The 17587-nt window shown below is 31.6% G+C and overlaps 1 protein-coding gene across 1 annotated transcript in view; it reads left to right on the forward strand.

The window, feature by feature from the left end:
- The first annotated feature begins 7536 nt into the window (after positions 1 to 7536).
- LOC129222528 (rac GTPase-activating protein 1-like) overlaps positions 7537 to 17587 on the forward strand; it is a 79811-nt gene continuing 69760 nt past the window's right edge. Inside the window, exons 1-2 of the mRNA XM_054857040.1 lie at positions 7537 to 7671; positions 14556 to 14652. Of these exons, the coding sequence (XP_054713015.1) occupies positions 14559 to 14652 (94 nt within the window). The 5' untranslated portion in view covers positions 7537 to 7671; positions 14556 to 14558. The remainder of the gene's footprint in view (positions 7672 to 14555; positions 14653 to 17587) is intronic.

Raw genomic sequence — 17587 nt, forward strand, 5'->3', positions numbered from 1 at the left:
ATTGGAGTCTACGAGGACGCTCGCAAGCTTTAAAAAATATTTAAAAATAACCCATTTGCTTTTTGTTATCAAATGACCGGTTTTTAGCCACATCACGTTGTCGGTCGGCTGAATATATACATCATTAAACAGAACAATTCTTTACTTTTATTTAGTATTAGAATAAAAATTTGGCTACTTTTCGGCAACCATTATTGCCAAGACTCGGGTTGACGTGAGATGACGTAGAAGGAGAGGGAGGGAACTTCCATCTCTCGGAGCGCTCGCAGATATGTTTTTTCTTTCCCTTCGCTTTTTGTTTGTTTCGCTTAATAAGAGTAAGAATAAACAGATAATTTGTTCATGAAAATTTTAATTGTATAATTAAAAATGTTAGTATTTTTCATCGAGAACGTAGGATTATTTAATACAGTACTTCTTAAACAAATGCAGATTTATTTCAATTTATTAACCATTTACCTACTGTAAAAGCACTTAAACGAGTCGTAATTTTTGCGAAAATGAACGTATCGGTGACTTTGCGAGATAAAAAATTTAGTGAAATGTATGTGAATAGAATAGAAAGTTTAAATATTTCGGCTTAAATTTTCGCGATAATAATGAGCTCGCGAAAATTAAAGTAAAACGAAAACAAGTCTTTTTACATTCACAGTATTGTTTTTGTATGTTTCTCTCTTTATCTCTTTTCTACAAGGAAATTTTAGGTTTTCTTTCTCAAGTATTCAGCAGATATTTTTTTGTAAGTATTGTGTTGTCTTCCTAAAATTTATTCAAAAAAAAAAAAACCAACATTATCAGAAACATAAAAAAAAAAAAAGGTTTTTAGCTAAAACTATGAGGTATAATAATTTTTGAATCACAGATTCCCCCCCCCCCCCCGATCGTCAGGAAAGAATTTATTGAAGAAAAGAACTTATCAATTTTCCTTTTACACAATTCCGTGTTTTTTTTACAGATTTGTGACATATCGCATTATATTTTCATCTTTTTGAGAACTATTTCTTTTGCAATGTAAAGAAATAGTTGGAAAAAATTAAAAGAAATTATGTTTAAACTCCCCAACATTATTATTAATTATTTTAAAATCATAAACACTTAGAAAGTTTAACAACAAAGTTATCTAAGAATAACAAAAATCAAAAATTTTTTATTCTCATAAAAGATTAGCACTTTCTTCTACATTTTCTTCAGTTTTATTCTATACAGATTTGGCATTTAAAAGCTGTGGAAACTAAACTTTTTAAAACTAACAGGAATTCAGAAATTAAAAAGTACTTTTAAAAAGCAGTCGTATAGCATAAAGTCATAATGTGACGGTACTTCCCAATATGGAGTATCTACGTATTTTTCTTAGATTCATTTACATCTACAAAGAATGTCGGAACTATATAGGCTTGGATCTACCTAAGCTACCAGCCTATGGGGAGGGGGGGGGGCTCCATTAAGCCCCTACAGATTTTGTTGCAGGGGGACCTAAAATGTACGGATACGAGCCTGGAACCATAGCTGTGCATATCAGCTGATGCTTTGTGTTGTGACAAGAAATAATTTTCTGAGCTTCAATTGTGGAGGTTCTAAGCAGGTCCGAATCTACATTCCGACATAATTAACTAGCTGCTTCGCCCTACTTTGCAAAGTCTACCTCGGAAATGAAGGTTATGTCAAGTGACGTTCAACAATCTGGCTTGAACAAGAAAACTTTTCAAAATTTCCCGACAGATTGCGGAAAAATAACCAAAAAGGAAATTTTTAAAATTCCTTGACTTCAAGAAAAGCCTCAAAACAAAAGCTAGAATTTCAGTATTTATAAGATTGCAAATATATTTAACGCATGTGAATAAGAATGAGAACCAGGTTGGAGAAGAGCATAATATGGTGCTGTGTGCATATCTATAGAATGGTGCGCGGCTCTTGCCCCTATCACAGGGCTAAAATTCCTTACACTATGCCATTTACCAAACCTTTAAATTAATTTCTCCGTAACCCCTCTTCCCTTCCGCCCATTAGCAAATATTTTTAAAACATTTCTTAAACAAGCACACACACAAAGCATGATCAAACAAAATCACTTTGGTTTGTCATAAGATTAGTATATAATTGCCTTAAGTTAATAGAGAATGGATCGTTGGAATGGACCCGAATATGGATACGTTGAGAAAGTGGACGCTTTGAATCAACCGTGAGAAAGTATTTTTCTGCAGTGACCAACGCTTGTTTCTCTTCTTTTGATCAAAAGCATCCCATTGCTGAGGGTGTGTGTTCTTCGAATGAAGCCCCCCTTCCCCGATTGAAGATAGCAGTACAAAGAAAACAAACCCCCCGAGGCAAACGCTTAAAAGGTCCTCCTTCCCCCAAAACCGTAATAAAACTGTCCTCTTCATTCTTGCGTTGACGAATTGTTTTCCGCCTATTTCCGTGGGAAAAGTAGGAAAATGGTTAAAAATAAAGGCACATTTTAAGCCTATATCCCAATCCTTTATTTTATTTTATAAAGTTGAAGAAAGAAGTTAATAAAAATGTGTACGCAAACATAAAATGAAAAATACAAAATAAAATTAAAAAATGCGATTTTGTAGCTGTATGAACTAAAAAGTAAAAAACAAATATCAGTAGCGAGATCCTCAGTAATGAACCTTCCCGTATTGTATTTAATGTATATTTATATTTCTGGGTAATGCAACGTCCCCATAGTCTATTAATTCTTGCTGTATTAATAAACTATGCTAACTATACATAAACTATTACTTACTGCTGTAATAATAATACCCCCATGAGTGAGTATCGGATTGGGGAAGGGGGGGTACTCCCTCATGGGCGGTAAGGAGGGGTCCTTACCACAAATGTTCATGTTTTGAACGTTTTACCTCTCTTGCACCTCAAATGAATGTTCTCTTCCTTTCCAAAAAAAAAAAAAAGGATATTTAACTAAATAGTGGAAACTAATTAGGGGGATGCTACTTCGAAAAATTTTAAGTGAGGGGAGGGGGACGGTGGTCATATTTGGATTCAGGAGCTCATTTTTCCACATGCATCAGCAAGAATGATGTGAAAAGAATTTTTGAAGAGGCTTTTTCATTTCTTTTCTTTTATTATTATTATTATTATTATTAATTTGATCGCGCAGTGCTATCAAAAAGAAGTATGTTTTTCTTTAAAAAAGATACAGTTGTTGCAAATCAGCAAGTTGTGGTAATCGTAAAATAATTATGAAAACAAAACAAAACATGAAAAGAATTCGCTTAGAATTACAAAATACGTGGTAAAAGAAATGTATTAGAAATTCAGAGTGATGTTTCAGAATTAATATTTCAGAATCATTCCCCCATTGTATACATTAGTGAGGGGATGACAGTGAGGGAATTGCTGCAATTTGATTTCAATAGCCACGACCCAGGCGTAATAAATTTCTGAATTTAAGCACACAAATATTCTTTAACAAGGAAGTAACGATTATTCACTTTTCATGCATTATTTTATTATCCTTTTCTTATGAAAACAGAGTGGGGAAATGACAAACGTAAAAAAAAACGTTACCTGATTTGGTGAACTCAGATCTCTACTTTATTCTACTTTTTTTCAGCTGTTAATTACTAAAGGTGAATTTCAAGAAAAAGGAGACATGACACTTGAGTTTTAAAAATTAATAATCTGCCACTTGCCATATACTATTCTCTTCAGAAATAATTGAATTTCTTGAATCTTAACCTGTTTTTCCCAAATAGTTTGATGACTTTCAGAAAATCAAGTGCAAAATCAAGTTTTCTGTTTATGTTTTTACGCAGAAAAAATCTCTGCTTTGTTACATCTGTAATTCAAATAAACTTATTATCAACATAGGTTAACTTTTATCTTTTGAATGTCTAGGTAAACTTTTTGGTAAGTTTTTTCAAGTTTCTTTATTTCAACCATGAAATAGATCCATAAATAAAGTGACAATTTGATGCCCTTCCGTTTACTGAAATACTACATCGCCAATTAGTTCACCAAGAACACTATGGGATATAAAAGTTTTTTTTTTTTTTTTTTTTTTTAATGCAAGGCTGAATTTTGTCCCTTGTCTAGGAGGCATAGTTAAAATTTTAGTAGATATTTAATTTATATGGTTTTTAATGCCAACGGAAGGACTAAAAAAAAAAAAAAAACTTTAACGGAAGGGCATTTATCTATAAGCTAATGCAGGTTGCAGGGTATTATTTAAGAACGCTAGTAGAAAAAACAAACTATTGTTTTAAAGTAAGTAAGCACAGTTAAGACGGGCCTGATAATCGTCTTATCATCCATTTTAATCGTAAGCTTTTATTCATGCATGCGATTGGTGACGAGGGAAAGATCACTGACTTAAAAATTTTATCTGTTGCCAGTTTCTGTTAAATAAACAAAATACTTCTTATTTATTTCAGCAAGAAAGGCTTTGAAAAAGATTTAAAAATTTCCCTTGATCCTACTTTTGGGGGTAGCTACACTTAGAAGTTTAGTTACGTTTCCTTTTCCGTGCTGTCCTCTGTTATTTAGAGAGAGAAAAAAATCATTTGAATTTTGACACCTTGAGTTTTCCGCCAACATGAATTGCGATAGGACCCTACTTCGTTGAAGTTCATATTCCTACAGGATGAAATGGAATGTAAATGGCAAAGAAATCTGCACCCATCCAAGAATGACACATAATTTTACAGAATAGATAATACGAGGCATATCCATGAAAAATAAAATAGTGATAAGGATGCAGTAATTAAGATTGTGATTTTATGACTGATGTCCACCAATACATTTATCAGAAAGATTATTTACAGCGTATTACGTTATGTATTTTTATTTCTTATCAGTGTTAACTGATGGGAATGAGTAATCGGGAAATTTTGAATTTAGATAAAGTTTTACTGTTTAAATTCATCCATACAGGTGTTTTCGCCTGAAAAAACGTAATTTTAAACAAAAAAAAATATTTTTTAAGTGTAAAGTCTGCTTGAGTTAGACCCTGAAAAAAAAAAATGAATAAAACCAATCCGCTGACGATTTGTAACTATGATGACGAAAATTTCGCTCTCTAAATAAATACTACTAACAACCATCGTCATGGTAATCTGAAAAGACTCCAAGGATGACCACTCGTAAAAAGGAGAGTAAAATCCTTTTTGGTGAAGTGAGGATGTGAGGATAGTAATCGTGATTGCTCAAAAAAAAAAAAAAAAAAAAACTCTGAAAAAAATATAAATAAAATCAAACCGCACATGATTTGTAACTATGAAGGCGAAATTTCGCTCTTAAATAAGTAATAAAAACAACCATTCTCATGGTAATCAGGTACCATGATGATGGGTAATCATGATAAAATCAGAGCAACATCAAACTTGGGAAATGAGTGAGGATAGTACGCAATTCGTGATTGCTCAAAAAAAAAAAAAAAAAAAAAAAAACTATTTTCTATTTATATGTGTTCGGACTGACCCGTTTATAGCAATCGAAAGAACACATTTTTCCTGCTTACAAAAGGATTCGTTTCGGATTGGGACTTCTGATTCATATTGAACTGAAGGTATAAATAACCTTTCTGAAGTAAGTTTTGAGAACAATTCTAAGCCTTTATTTACGCGATTGGTAACGATTTCATTATACTCGACGTTTAAATCCCGGTTATCACAAATTTGCCATTTCAACTGCGCTTGCGCACGGACTTAGCTTTTTGGGCTTTCTGTTTTAAGATTTCGTGTTGCTTGTTTATATTTAGGCTGTGCTAGAGTTCCAACAAATTAATGAATGCGATTAGAGTATTTTCACAGCAATTTCGGGATACATTATATGAAATTATGGATATGAATAACTGATAATCTTTATAAAGAAAAGAGAAAAATGACACTTCAAATATTTATTGGTTTGGAAATATTTATTTAACGTAAACGTAAAACACGTTATGTAATTCAAAAATGATCTGAATATTACAAATATCCGTCTTTTGCGGATATTTTACGTTAGGTGTAAACAGCTTAATATTATACATTTGTATTTAGGTTGAGGGTTCGGCTTTGTATTGGAAGTGATGCTACAGATCGAGTACACTCTTCTGAGGTTAAAAATTTGGCCCTGAAAAACACCTTTGTTTGATAGAAAAATCAAACTCCGTATCCATTAATATTTAAGACGCAAAACTCAATCTTTACCGAGGGCGTAAAAACTAAATCAAAGAAAGCTTTGTAATTTCTAATTTTTATCTGTTCTCATCTCATATTAACAAATTTAAATGTTTTTTCATTAGTTTGAGCAAGAGTTTTCGAAATCAGCAAAGTCCGTGCGCAAGCGCAGTTGAAATGGCAAATTTGTAATAACGGGATTTAACGTCGAGTATTTTATTATTGGCACACAAGAGTAGAAAGCTTAAGCATTTAAAATTCTTATCTACTGTCAATTCCTATGAGTTAACAAACAAAACACTTGTAATTGATTTTAGTAAGGGATTTTCAATTTTTTCTCGTGATTCTGCTTTTTACGACTAGCGAAACTCAGTAATTGTGATTATCTTTCTTTTTGCTTGTTTTCCTCATTTCTTATAAAAAGTATTTGAATTTAATGCGCGCTTTTTCCCACGAGATTCATCTTAAAATGAGCTGAGGCAATCGAAGTCGCGATTATTTTAGTTTTTTAATTTAATATAAGTTCTTGAACTACTAACTACTGTAACATATTTCACGTTAAATATAAGTGTCAAGTCCACCCTTTATGGTTTTACAACAGGATACGGTACACAAACACAACAATACTTCATTTAAGTTTCAATTGCATCAATTATTTTCTTTCAAGAGAAAAACAAAACTGCCAGTCCCCCCTAAAAAGCGCAGCTATTGCATCACTGGTTGCATCCAATGAGATCGGCGATCGCATCCTCGTTAACACGCCCCCAGTGCAAGAGCAAAAATCGTAACGCCAGCGAAACAGCGATAATCTTACAAATCTAGTCTTCTGCTCAACCCCGTTCTCACCGCCAAGCGAGCTCAAGTTCCCACTATTGTAGCTTCTCTCCAGGATAGTATATACAGCTCAATGGATATACCCCCCCCAAATCGAAAATTTGGCGACTTTTTTTTGTTTTTGTTGACACAAAACTTTGTTGCCACACAAAATTGTTGCCACAAAAACTTTAAAAGAAACTCAAAAAATGGTTCAAAATATAAGAAAATACTAAATTTGGCAACAGCAAAAACCTAAAAGCTGAAAAAACCTAAATTGGCAACACCAAAATAAGAAACAGCAACCCTAAAAAGTCCGTAGGAAATGCCAGATTTGGCGCGTAATTTTTTGGGGGGTGTATATCAAAGTTATACCAAAAAAATTAATAAACTTTCATCAAAATCTTACTTGCGCACAGCATAACATCAATGTGTTGTAAAGAATGATTAATTCCGCATAAGCAAATAAAATAAGTAGTCAAATAAGCTTACATTTTGAGGAATTTCAAATTTTATTTTGAACTGTTCTTATGGAAAAGTTTCCAAGTGTGAGCTGTCACTGTAACCGTCACTGTTTAAAAAATACTCTGCAAAATTTAAAAAAAGTAGTATACTAGTTTCAAAAGCTGTTGTTGTGCTAGAGAAATTTCATAATGATGTTGTGAATATTAAGCATGTAGAAAAACTTAAAAACAGTGCTAGTATAGAAATAGCCATTGAAACTAATTAACAGGTATAATTGCTTCTATTACTCATTTTAATCGCCTTTAATGACTTGAATACTCCTCCTACCTGCATCTTGCTTTGCGTTTACTGTTCGCTGTTTTTTTTTCTTATTTTTTTGAAGTTGATTTTGTCATTTTAACTGACAATATTATATTGCATAAACTAACACGTTGGCTGTCACGGCAATTTTCAGAAATCTGGTCCAATATGACAGTTTGATTTAATCACATTACATTATTAAATAATAGTTCTAGTGCATAGTTTTCTTGAGAAAAGCACAGAAAATAAACCACCTACCCGAAAAAAAAAAAACAGTATCCGACAAAAGCATGTCGTAACCCAAGCAAAAAACGGCGAGGAGAAACGCGTTATTTCTTTAGGCCTCCAAAGAGAAGCCAGCCCTTTGTGCGGAAGATTGTTTTAAGAAGATACCACAAACCATAAAACATTTTTCTATTTCTTAAGTTAGAATTAATTTATATATAGGGGATATTTCGATAATTGGGAATCTGGCGCGGTCTTAGCATTTTTGGCGTAAATTATAATAACCCTATGTGAATAGATGTTTCCGATCTCTTCGTTTTGATTTGCAAAGAAAAATACCCTCTCGCACAGGCGCTGGAGCCAAAAATTGACGCCAATGAAGAACGATCGCCAGATTGCCAATTATCGAAATATATCCCCTATATATATATATATATATATTTTAATCGTAGCTGCACAAAAATAGCAAGTAAACAAGTAAAAAATTCTTGTAGTTGGCGTCCTAGAAAAGAACGCAATCTGCGAGTTATCTCATAGTTGGCAGTCAAACGTGTTTTATAAGTTGTCAGTATCTATGTCTTTTCAAGAATAAGACCAAAATTTTTAAACTAAAAATCAGGAGATATAACTCAACGTAGGAAATGAGTGATATTGCTTCACAGTTTGCTATTCAAAACTTATGAAGCACAATACAATATCGTAAATTGCATCAAAAATTTTGTGATGCCAAAAATAACTGAATTTTTTTTATTGTTTTAGATGGCTATTTTTTATTAATAAATAGGGTACAAATGGTTTCAGTTTGTTTAATGGTATAAAATGTATTTTTTTTTTTTTTTTGAAATTTTCATATCCTACCTAATTGTTAGAGACGTACCGAGTACTCGGTACTCGGCCAATTTGCCGAGTACTCGGTACTCGGACCCAAATTCTGATCAGATACTCGGCCAATACTGAGTAGTTGCAACAAATTGAATATTGTCCAAGACAGATACTAAAATTTATAAAAAAAAGAGCAAGCATTATATTCTGCAATCATTTACAATTAAAATTTATAAGTCAAATTTAAATTTTGAGAATAATGAAGTTTGTAATGCTTCAATGGAATAAATCTTTATTTTAATGTCCCCAAAGTTAATAAAACTTATTTATTAAAAATTACGCAAAAAATGTAAGTATAGAAAATATGGAATTTTTATATTAAAAATGGATTTTTGCTACAAACAAAAATTAGTTATAAAAAATGTAAAAATACCTTTGCTTAAAAAATAAAATAACCTTAAAAGCACAATGCAGGAACTCTGCAGACACGTGTTTTGGCATTACAAGGAATTCCATTTTCAATGCACAAAATGGGGGCTCGTAGATTTAAAGGCATCCGACAAAAGTCGTATTTTTTTGTTGAATGTCTTTACATTCTTTAGCTCACATGTTATGCACTGAAAAAGACGTTCCTTGTAATGGGGGGGGGGGGCGGGCAGAAACACGTGTCTGGAGTGTTCCTGCACATTTGTTTTATCTGCTTTTAAAAATTATTTATGTTTGGCAGATTGATTGGTATACAGTGAAACCCCTCCTAACGGACACCGTTTTTTTCTTTTTGCTTTGCAAAAAAAAAGTATCCTAATTCTCTATGCATTTTCTGCCAATTATCTGTTCAAAAAAAAATTAATGAGGTGCGATTATGTACTGCCGCATATTTGTGCATCTTTTTTCTCAACATCAAAGTATTGCATTTTACTTATTAACCACAGAATGAACTTCCCAAGGTTGCTTCTGTGTCTGTAAAGTTGTTTATTTTACCTAGCTTGAAGTTTGCTTTCACGCTTTCAAAACTACGTAAAATAAACAACCCTACAGGCAAAGAGGAAACCGTCATAATGCCTTAGCTCCTTTGCCTTTATTCCATTGTCTCGAAGTAATGAGCATATTGTAATCAAGATTTCAAGAAATCTTTGTTTTTTGAATTAATACTGATAAAAGCTTAAAAGTTATTACTTCTACACGTTTTAAATGTAATTGCTAAAATTGAACTTTGAATCAAAAAAACTTTGTTTTTTGCCGTTATACTATTTGCTGTCAACGCAGGTTTTAAAGGTTTTCTTTTCTTCAAGCTTAAATGATTCTTTTATTTTAAAACCAAGTTGTATTCTTCTTTTATATATTTTGAAATTAACCAATTGCTTTTTTCTCCCCCTTGCATTTCAAAGCTGTCGTTACCAAAGCAACCTAAAATTGTTTTCGATTCATTCTGAAATCATTTGAAATAGAGTTAACTTGGGCACCTTAGTAAATATCTTTATTTTTTCATTGTTAAAATGCTGTAATCATTCATTAAAACCTATGTTCTTGGTTAGAGAAAAGCTCCCTATGAATAGATGTCAAAAGGTTTCATCTGTTTTGCATAAATATGTCAATTAGTTATATAAGAATAACTACATTACTCCTATTCTTTCACTATTACTTGTTATCCTTGCAACAATTATTATACTGTTAGAAAATTTAGTTCAAAATAATTTTAATAACATTTTAGTTCTATCATAAATACACATATGTTTTTTAAAAGTGATTTTAATAGTTTCTTAAAATTCTTATGCTAAGTGGTTACTGGAAGTAAAGTTTTTTTAATTTTATATAACTTTCCATATAGAAAAATTTAATATACTGTTTTGTAGTTTTTTTTTTTTTCAAAAAAAATTGACTTAATATGTTTTTTTACCATTTTATTAAAAAAACAATATCTTTTTAAAATTATATCTTTAGTTCAACAACTTTACACAACTAAAACGTTTTAAAATACTGCATTTTATACAAACATACAATGGATTTCAAGTAGAGCAAAGAATGTAAACCATTATCATTGGTAACGTAAATCAGGGAACTTTGATGAACCTAATCAGGGAAAAGTTGGGGAACTTTTTTCATAGTTCCTGTCGCCACCCTGTACTTATTTCCTACACTGAGAAGGGGAGGCCAATGTTTTCAAAGGGTTAAATGTAGTTTTTTATAGATTTATAATGCAAAGGTTCTCATGAAAGTTTCTTGACATGTAGTTTAAATGTTGGATTTTAGTGGAGACTATTTCAAGGTGATCTGAATAGCATTTACGATGTGTACTTTAGAGGTAAGCATTCATGGCAAGTATTTTTTGAAAAACATTGCCTTGGAATTACTTTTTAACTTTATAAAATTTAACTACACAGTAAAATCCTGTTAACAACAACCTTCAGCTGACCGCAAATTTTGTTTATTGTAATCGAACTCAAGCAAGGTAGGGTCATTCCATGTCAACTCAACACACCCATTTTACCTCACCATCTCAGATTTTGATAAAATTTGGCACACATATAGTGGGCACTAAGAATAACAAAAATACAAAATTTCAAATTTTTATCTTGAATAGTTTTTTTGTGTACGGCCTTGTAAAGTTTTCAAAAAATCGTGAAAAAAACTACAAACAAGCAATTTTCAAATTGCTCTAAAAGCTGTCAAAATTGAGTTAGAGAGGTGGGACCGGTGTTATTTTGTAGCTTTTTTAATGCTCTTTTAAGAGATATGCAACATGTCCTATGTAGTAGTAAAAAAAGTTTTTTTTGGTGCAAATCAAATTTTTGATTTTGATTTTTTTCAAAAAGTACCACTTTTAAAATTTTCAAAAAAATTCTATAAATAGACAGTACTTTCATAAACTGCCATGCAAAGTTTTTATGATGGGATGGTAATGGGATCTATGCCAAAAAAAAATATTACCAGGGGCCAATCCAGGAATTTTTTCTTGCTACCTATTTTTGTGAAAGCATTGCGTCATTCTATTTTTGTGAACTTTTAGAGACATCCTAATTTTTGTAAAAGAGAAGTAGAACAAGTGAAATTTTAGTTCGAAAAGTGTAAATATCATCTAGTATTATTTTTAACAGGTTTCGTTTTTTAACGGGGAGGGGGGAGCTAAAAACCTAAGAAGTACCAAAAATACCATCGTTATTTCAGCTTAATGGGCTATGTAATGTGTACAATATTGGAAATTATGAGAAAAGCGGTGCCCCAAAATATGTTAAAAGACTGTGATGATACTTTGGCGAGACTTTGGCGAGATAAATACACTTTGGCGAGAAACAGCTAAAAATGAGTTAAAATACCACAAAAAGGTTGCTATTCAAGCGATTGTTCATATAAACTTGCTTATAATTTTATTTTATGAGTAAATTTTGTTTTAAACAGAGAAACAAGTTTTATATTTTAAAATGCAAATTTTTGTGAAATTTTCGATGTTTTTGTGAAGTTACTGATTTTATTTCTTGTTTTTTGTGAAAGTACCTATTTCAAAACAAGATTTTTGTGAAGGTACCGAAAAACGGTAGCAAAATCAGCCTGTATTGGGCCCTGATTACTGACCCCTATTTTTCTTAAATACCAGATTTTGACCAAAAAATAATTAATTTAATTGTAGTAAAATATATTGTAGTAAATGCTTTCATGACAGATATGAATGTATTGTACTTTAAATTCTTCTTATAAAAATATTAGTAAAAATTAAGGCAAATAAAATACCAAAATTTAAAATTATATCAATTTATGCTGTATGAAATACAAATACAATAAATATTTACAATAAAATTTTCATAAAAACAGTTTTTGACCAAATAATAATAATTTTAATGTAGTGATATAAGATTTTATGAAAAATCACTTGAGTAGGAGAAACTGGGAGGTTTGACCCACTTTTTACTAAGGTATTTTTTTTTTTTTAAGTTTGAATAAAAAAAATTCCTGGTTGACTTTTTTCAAAAGGAAATATATCCAAGCAACTTTTTACATTGCTGTTATTTATTTAAGTTAAAAATTATTTTCTTTATTAAAGATTTTTCAAGAGTGTTCAAACTGGGTTAAACCTCCCCACTTGAGGGACGTTTGACCGATTGGTCAATTTCAGTATCATTATCTGATGAAGAATTTTCAGCAGCAGAAAAGAGTTTACGTTTCATAGATGAGGAGATTTTTTTTACTTTAGTCGAAGCATACTGCTTAGAAGTTATTTTCTTCTTATCAATCGGGGACACACCTAATTCTTGAAGTGAAGTATTTAGTGTCTGAACAATCACTGAACTTGTTGCAAAGTCTGGATCTTCGTCTGGAACATTCACCTCCAACTCAGGAGAATCTTCATTTTCAGAATTTTTTTCACTAATGGGCACTGTATTTTTTAACTTAGTTAGGTCTTTTCTACACTGATCACAAATCATGGAGCCATCAAGTATTTGTGGAAATGAACCTGTCATCCAAGATGTGACATTTCTCAGTTTTTTTTTATCTCGAACACAATGATTTGTTTTCTTCAATGGATTACAGCACTGAACTCTTACCACAATACTGCATTTTTCACTAGTTTCCATATTTTCTAAAAAATTCTTAAAACTTGCCTTTTAACTAAAAGTTTTAATCATAGATTAAATTCGCTAACACATGAGAAATACTGAAGTTCAAGTAATAATTCTTTTATGTGAGGTATCACAACTATTTTACATTATGGAATGGATAACTTAAGACAGTAATAAAATTTAAAACACTACTTGTTAGCAAGGTCTCTAGTCACTGAATGAATGCTTGTGGAGAGTCTGGCTTGAGCAAGTTAGAAGAAATACCAGACTGCCACATGGGGGGCCATGTGGCAGACTGGTTTTTGTTTTAACTTGCACAGAAAGGTACCAACTTGCTAGATCTGCAGATACTGGATCAAGTGAATGGAAGGGAAAAGTTTTTTTTAAATAATACTTGCTTATCAAACTATTTAGCCACAACAATATTTATTGTAAATTTATCAACTTTTCATACAGCATAAATTGATATAATTTTATTTAAATTTTGGTGTTTTATTTGCCTTAATTTTTACAAATATTTTTATAAGAAGAATTTAAAGTACAATGCATTCATATTTGTCATGAAAGCATTTACTACAAAATATTTTGCTACAATAAAATAATTATTATGTCAAAATCTGATATTTATGAAAAATAGGAGCCAGTAGTAATTTTTTTTGACATAGTTCCCATTACCATCCCATCATAAAACTTTGCATGGCAGTTTATGAAAGTACTGTCTATTTATAGAATTTTTTTGAAAATTTTAAAAGTGGTACTTTTTGAAAAAAATCAAAATCAAAAATTTGATTTGCACCAAAAAAAACTTTTTTTACTACTACATAGGACATGTTGCATATCTCTTAAAAGAGCATTAAAAAAGCTACAAAATAACACCGGTCCCACCTCTCTAACTCAATTTTGACAGCTTTTAGAGCTATTTGAAAATTGCTTGTTTGTAGTTTTTTCACGATTTTTTGAAAACTTTACAAGGCCGTACACAAAAAACTATTCAAGATAAAAATTTGAAATTTTGTATTTTTGTTATTCTTAGTGCCCACTATATGTGTGCCAAATTTTATCAAAATCTGAGATGGTGAGGTAAAATTTTAATTAAAAGTGTGTTGATTTGACACGGAATGACCCGGTAATAGAAATAAAATTGGGACCGAAAAATTATCTAGTTAAAATAAATATTCGTTGTAACAAGATTTCACTTTCAAGACAAGTGTCTATCTTTAAATCATTATAATTTCTTTTGTAAATCTTTCAGAAAATGACTCATCCAGGCACACCAAAAATGTCACTTGTTGCGCAGTACGACGATTTGTGCAGATATGAAAAAGTTTTAACTGCTGGTTGTGAAGGAGGTATGTAAAATTGTTTTCTACATGAAATTTTATCTTATACTAGCAGTACTTGCAGGGCGATGCCCTACTTAGAATTTAAAGTCCTTTGAGTTAGTAAAAATCTTTTTGTTTGACTAAAATGCACACATCTTTTAACCTAAGATTCAAGCATATTCTTTAGTATTATGAATCCCTATCAGAATAACAACAGCTGTCCCTCAAAGTCCCTTATTCCTTACCCCTTAAGAGAAAAGAATTAAATAAAAAGATTCATTACAGTCGGAACAAAACAAAAAAAACTTCCGCCAAAGAAGAAATAAGTTAAATAAGTTTTTTTAATGATATGCATTGCATTTAGAACAAAATGAACTGTGCTCTCCCAGACTGGGCAATGGTCGTGAAACCCAGACAGTACAAAGTTTCCCATTTCAGAAAAGATGACAGTACAGGGTCAAAATTAATAGTGGTTTGCTGGTCAAGGACAACGAAAATATCAGTGAACCAGAAAAATATAAATTGTAGTGGTCCACAGACTTAGATAAAATGAAAAGCTTTCTGCAAACATAAATCCTAACTTTTCTGCAAATAATTATTTTGCAAAATTCAACCTTGAATAGAAAATTAAATTTATATTCAAATACAAAAAGACAAAAAAAGTGCTTTAAATCATCGTTTTTTTTTTTTTTTTTTTTGCAATAACATATATTTTATACTTATTTTTCACCAACTGAAGGAAACTGCCTTAACCATTATTTTTTGCCCAATATCAATCACTTGATCATTATTTCATTTTGTCGTGAAAAAGTTCATGTGGATCTAAACTACTCAAGTTGCTGACAAAGATATAAGCTACCTGCTTTTTACTTGAAAATTTATCAAGATGTTTAATTTTGTAAACAAATCAACAAAAACAAATACTCATTTAAAATAAGGTATTTCCTCAAAATTAAATACCATATTTTTGTGCGTAAGTTCTGTTTAAAAAGTGAAATTAATGAGGCGGATTATATGCTACTGCGGATTATGTGTGCTTTTTTTTTCTCTGTAAAGTTGTTTATTTTACATAGCTTGAATTTTCTTCTTACGCTATTCAGGCTGTGTAAAATAAACAACCATACAGTCGTAGTAAAAGCCAGTCTCCATTTGCAACCATTTGCTCCTTTGTCTTGAATCTTTGTTTTTAAGTAATTAGCATACTATAATCAAATTATCAGAATTTTTTTTTTAGATTAATTTTGCACAAGAAAAAAGCAAAGAAGACAGGGCAAGAATGGCAGACAAGAAAATATTCGGAAGAAACAGAAATAAACTGTGGGATTTTTTTTATTTTATTTTTTTTTTTTAAATTAACATTAGTAGTTTAAAAATTTTCTGCAGAGCCAAAAATTTTCTGGGAACAACGCTGTTCGCGCATTTGCCTATATTATGCAAGACTGGTGGTTCATGGAACCAGTGAAGTTTTATTCATGTTTTCCTTTCAAAAATTGAAAACATCCTAGTTTTGATACCCTAAGCATGAGCTCCATGGGGGGGGGGGGCCTCAAGCCTTTCCTCCTTAGAAAGGAAAACTTCCTTACTATTAGTAGTTTTTTCTTTGCAGAAATGTTCTCCTGCCATTAACGAGTAAGTTATTAAAAACTAGTTCTAATGTGTACTGAGATCGGTTTCCATAGGAAAAATATCCTGTTAAATCATGGGGAAAATATCTGAGCCTCCCCCCCCCCCCTCTCCCCATAAAATTGACCCAAAAAGGTGTACTTCTACTTACAATGTTTGGATTTTTGTTGCAAGAAAAGAAAGTTGGTTAAGAAATTTCTACAGCATTATAATTTGTTGTTTTACCCAGAGGTTGAAATTAGCATCAATAGCTTCGTAGGGTGGGGCCGAAAAAACACTTTTTTTTTTTATTTCGATGATGGGTAGTGCTGAAAAGTTGGGATTGGGGGAAGCAAATTGTAGAAAAAATTGAATTTGAAATTTACTAATATTTTACAGTGCAGGAAAATTTAAATGGTCCTTTCTGGCCCAGAAAAGTTTTTTTTTTTTTTGGATGCATTATTAAAAGTGCATAGTATTTCTTAAAAAAATCTGTTATTTTATTCTTTTCAGTGTGAATATATTTCTGAGAAAAGAAAGCTACCATCGTGAAACTTCACCTTATTTCTCATATACATGCTTTTTACTAAAAGGAAAAACCTATATACATATCTAAAATTTGAAGCAGTTGGCAGTAAACATTAATCCTTGTTCCTCTCTAGGATTTATTTGTTTACTGATTTAATTAAAACCATTTATATGTGAGGGCAAATCAAAAAGTCTTTGCGCCTATTTTTTTAGCCAAAATATGGCTGTAAATACAAACATGTACATTCTCAAGTGTGACCATTCCTTGAACCATATCAGCCGTATCTGCCTTTTGCTCCGATGAGCGGAGCTGCTATCAGTCATTTAAGATGACGGTTGTTCTTTAGACGTCCAACAGCTTTTGAGCAGCAAAATGTAATTCGGTTTGTATGGAAATGGGACAAAAGCCCATAGCAATTCACAGGGAAATGCACCTGCAGTCCAGACCTTCCTCTTAGTGATTTTTATGATTTCTGTCGCTGAAGAAGTTTCTGGCAGGACAGAAGCCAAGAACACGGTTTTGACTGTGATTCCACAGGCAGCCAGAAGAATTCTTCGACGGGGATCTCTAATTTAGTGCTGCGATTGGACAAATGTCTGAACCGTTATGGTGACTGTGTGGAGAAGTAATGTAAGGTAAGTAATACGGTGCGTATATTTGTAAATACCTGTATGTACCAGTTTTGGGATGAATAAAAAATAGGCACCAAGACTTTTTGATTTGTTTCCCAAACTAACTAATGTTTCAAAACATATAAGTTACTTGTGTTCCAGATCCTAATATGTATCTTTACTTAGCCCCAGTGTTTATTATTGGTATAAATGAGAGCAG

Source organism: Uloborus diversus, chromosome 5 (assembly GCF_026930045.1).
Source record: "Uloborus diversus isolate 005 chromosome 5, Udiv.v.3.1, whole genome shotgun sequence".
NCBI lineage: Eukaryota > Metazoa > Arthropoda > Arachnida > Araneae > Uloboridae > Uloborus > Uloborus diversus.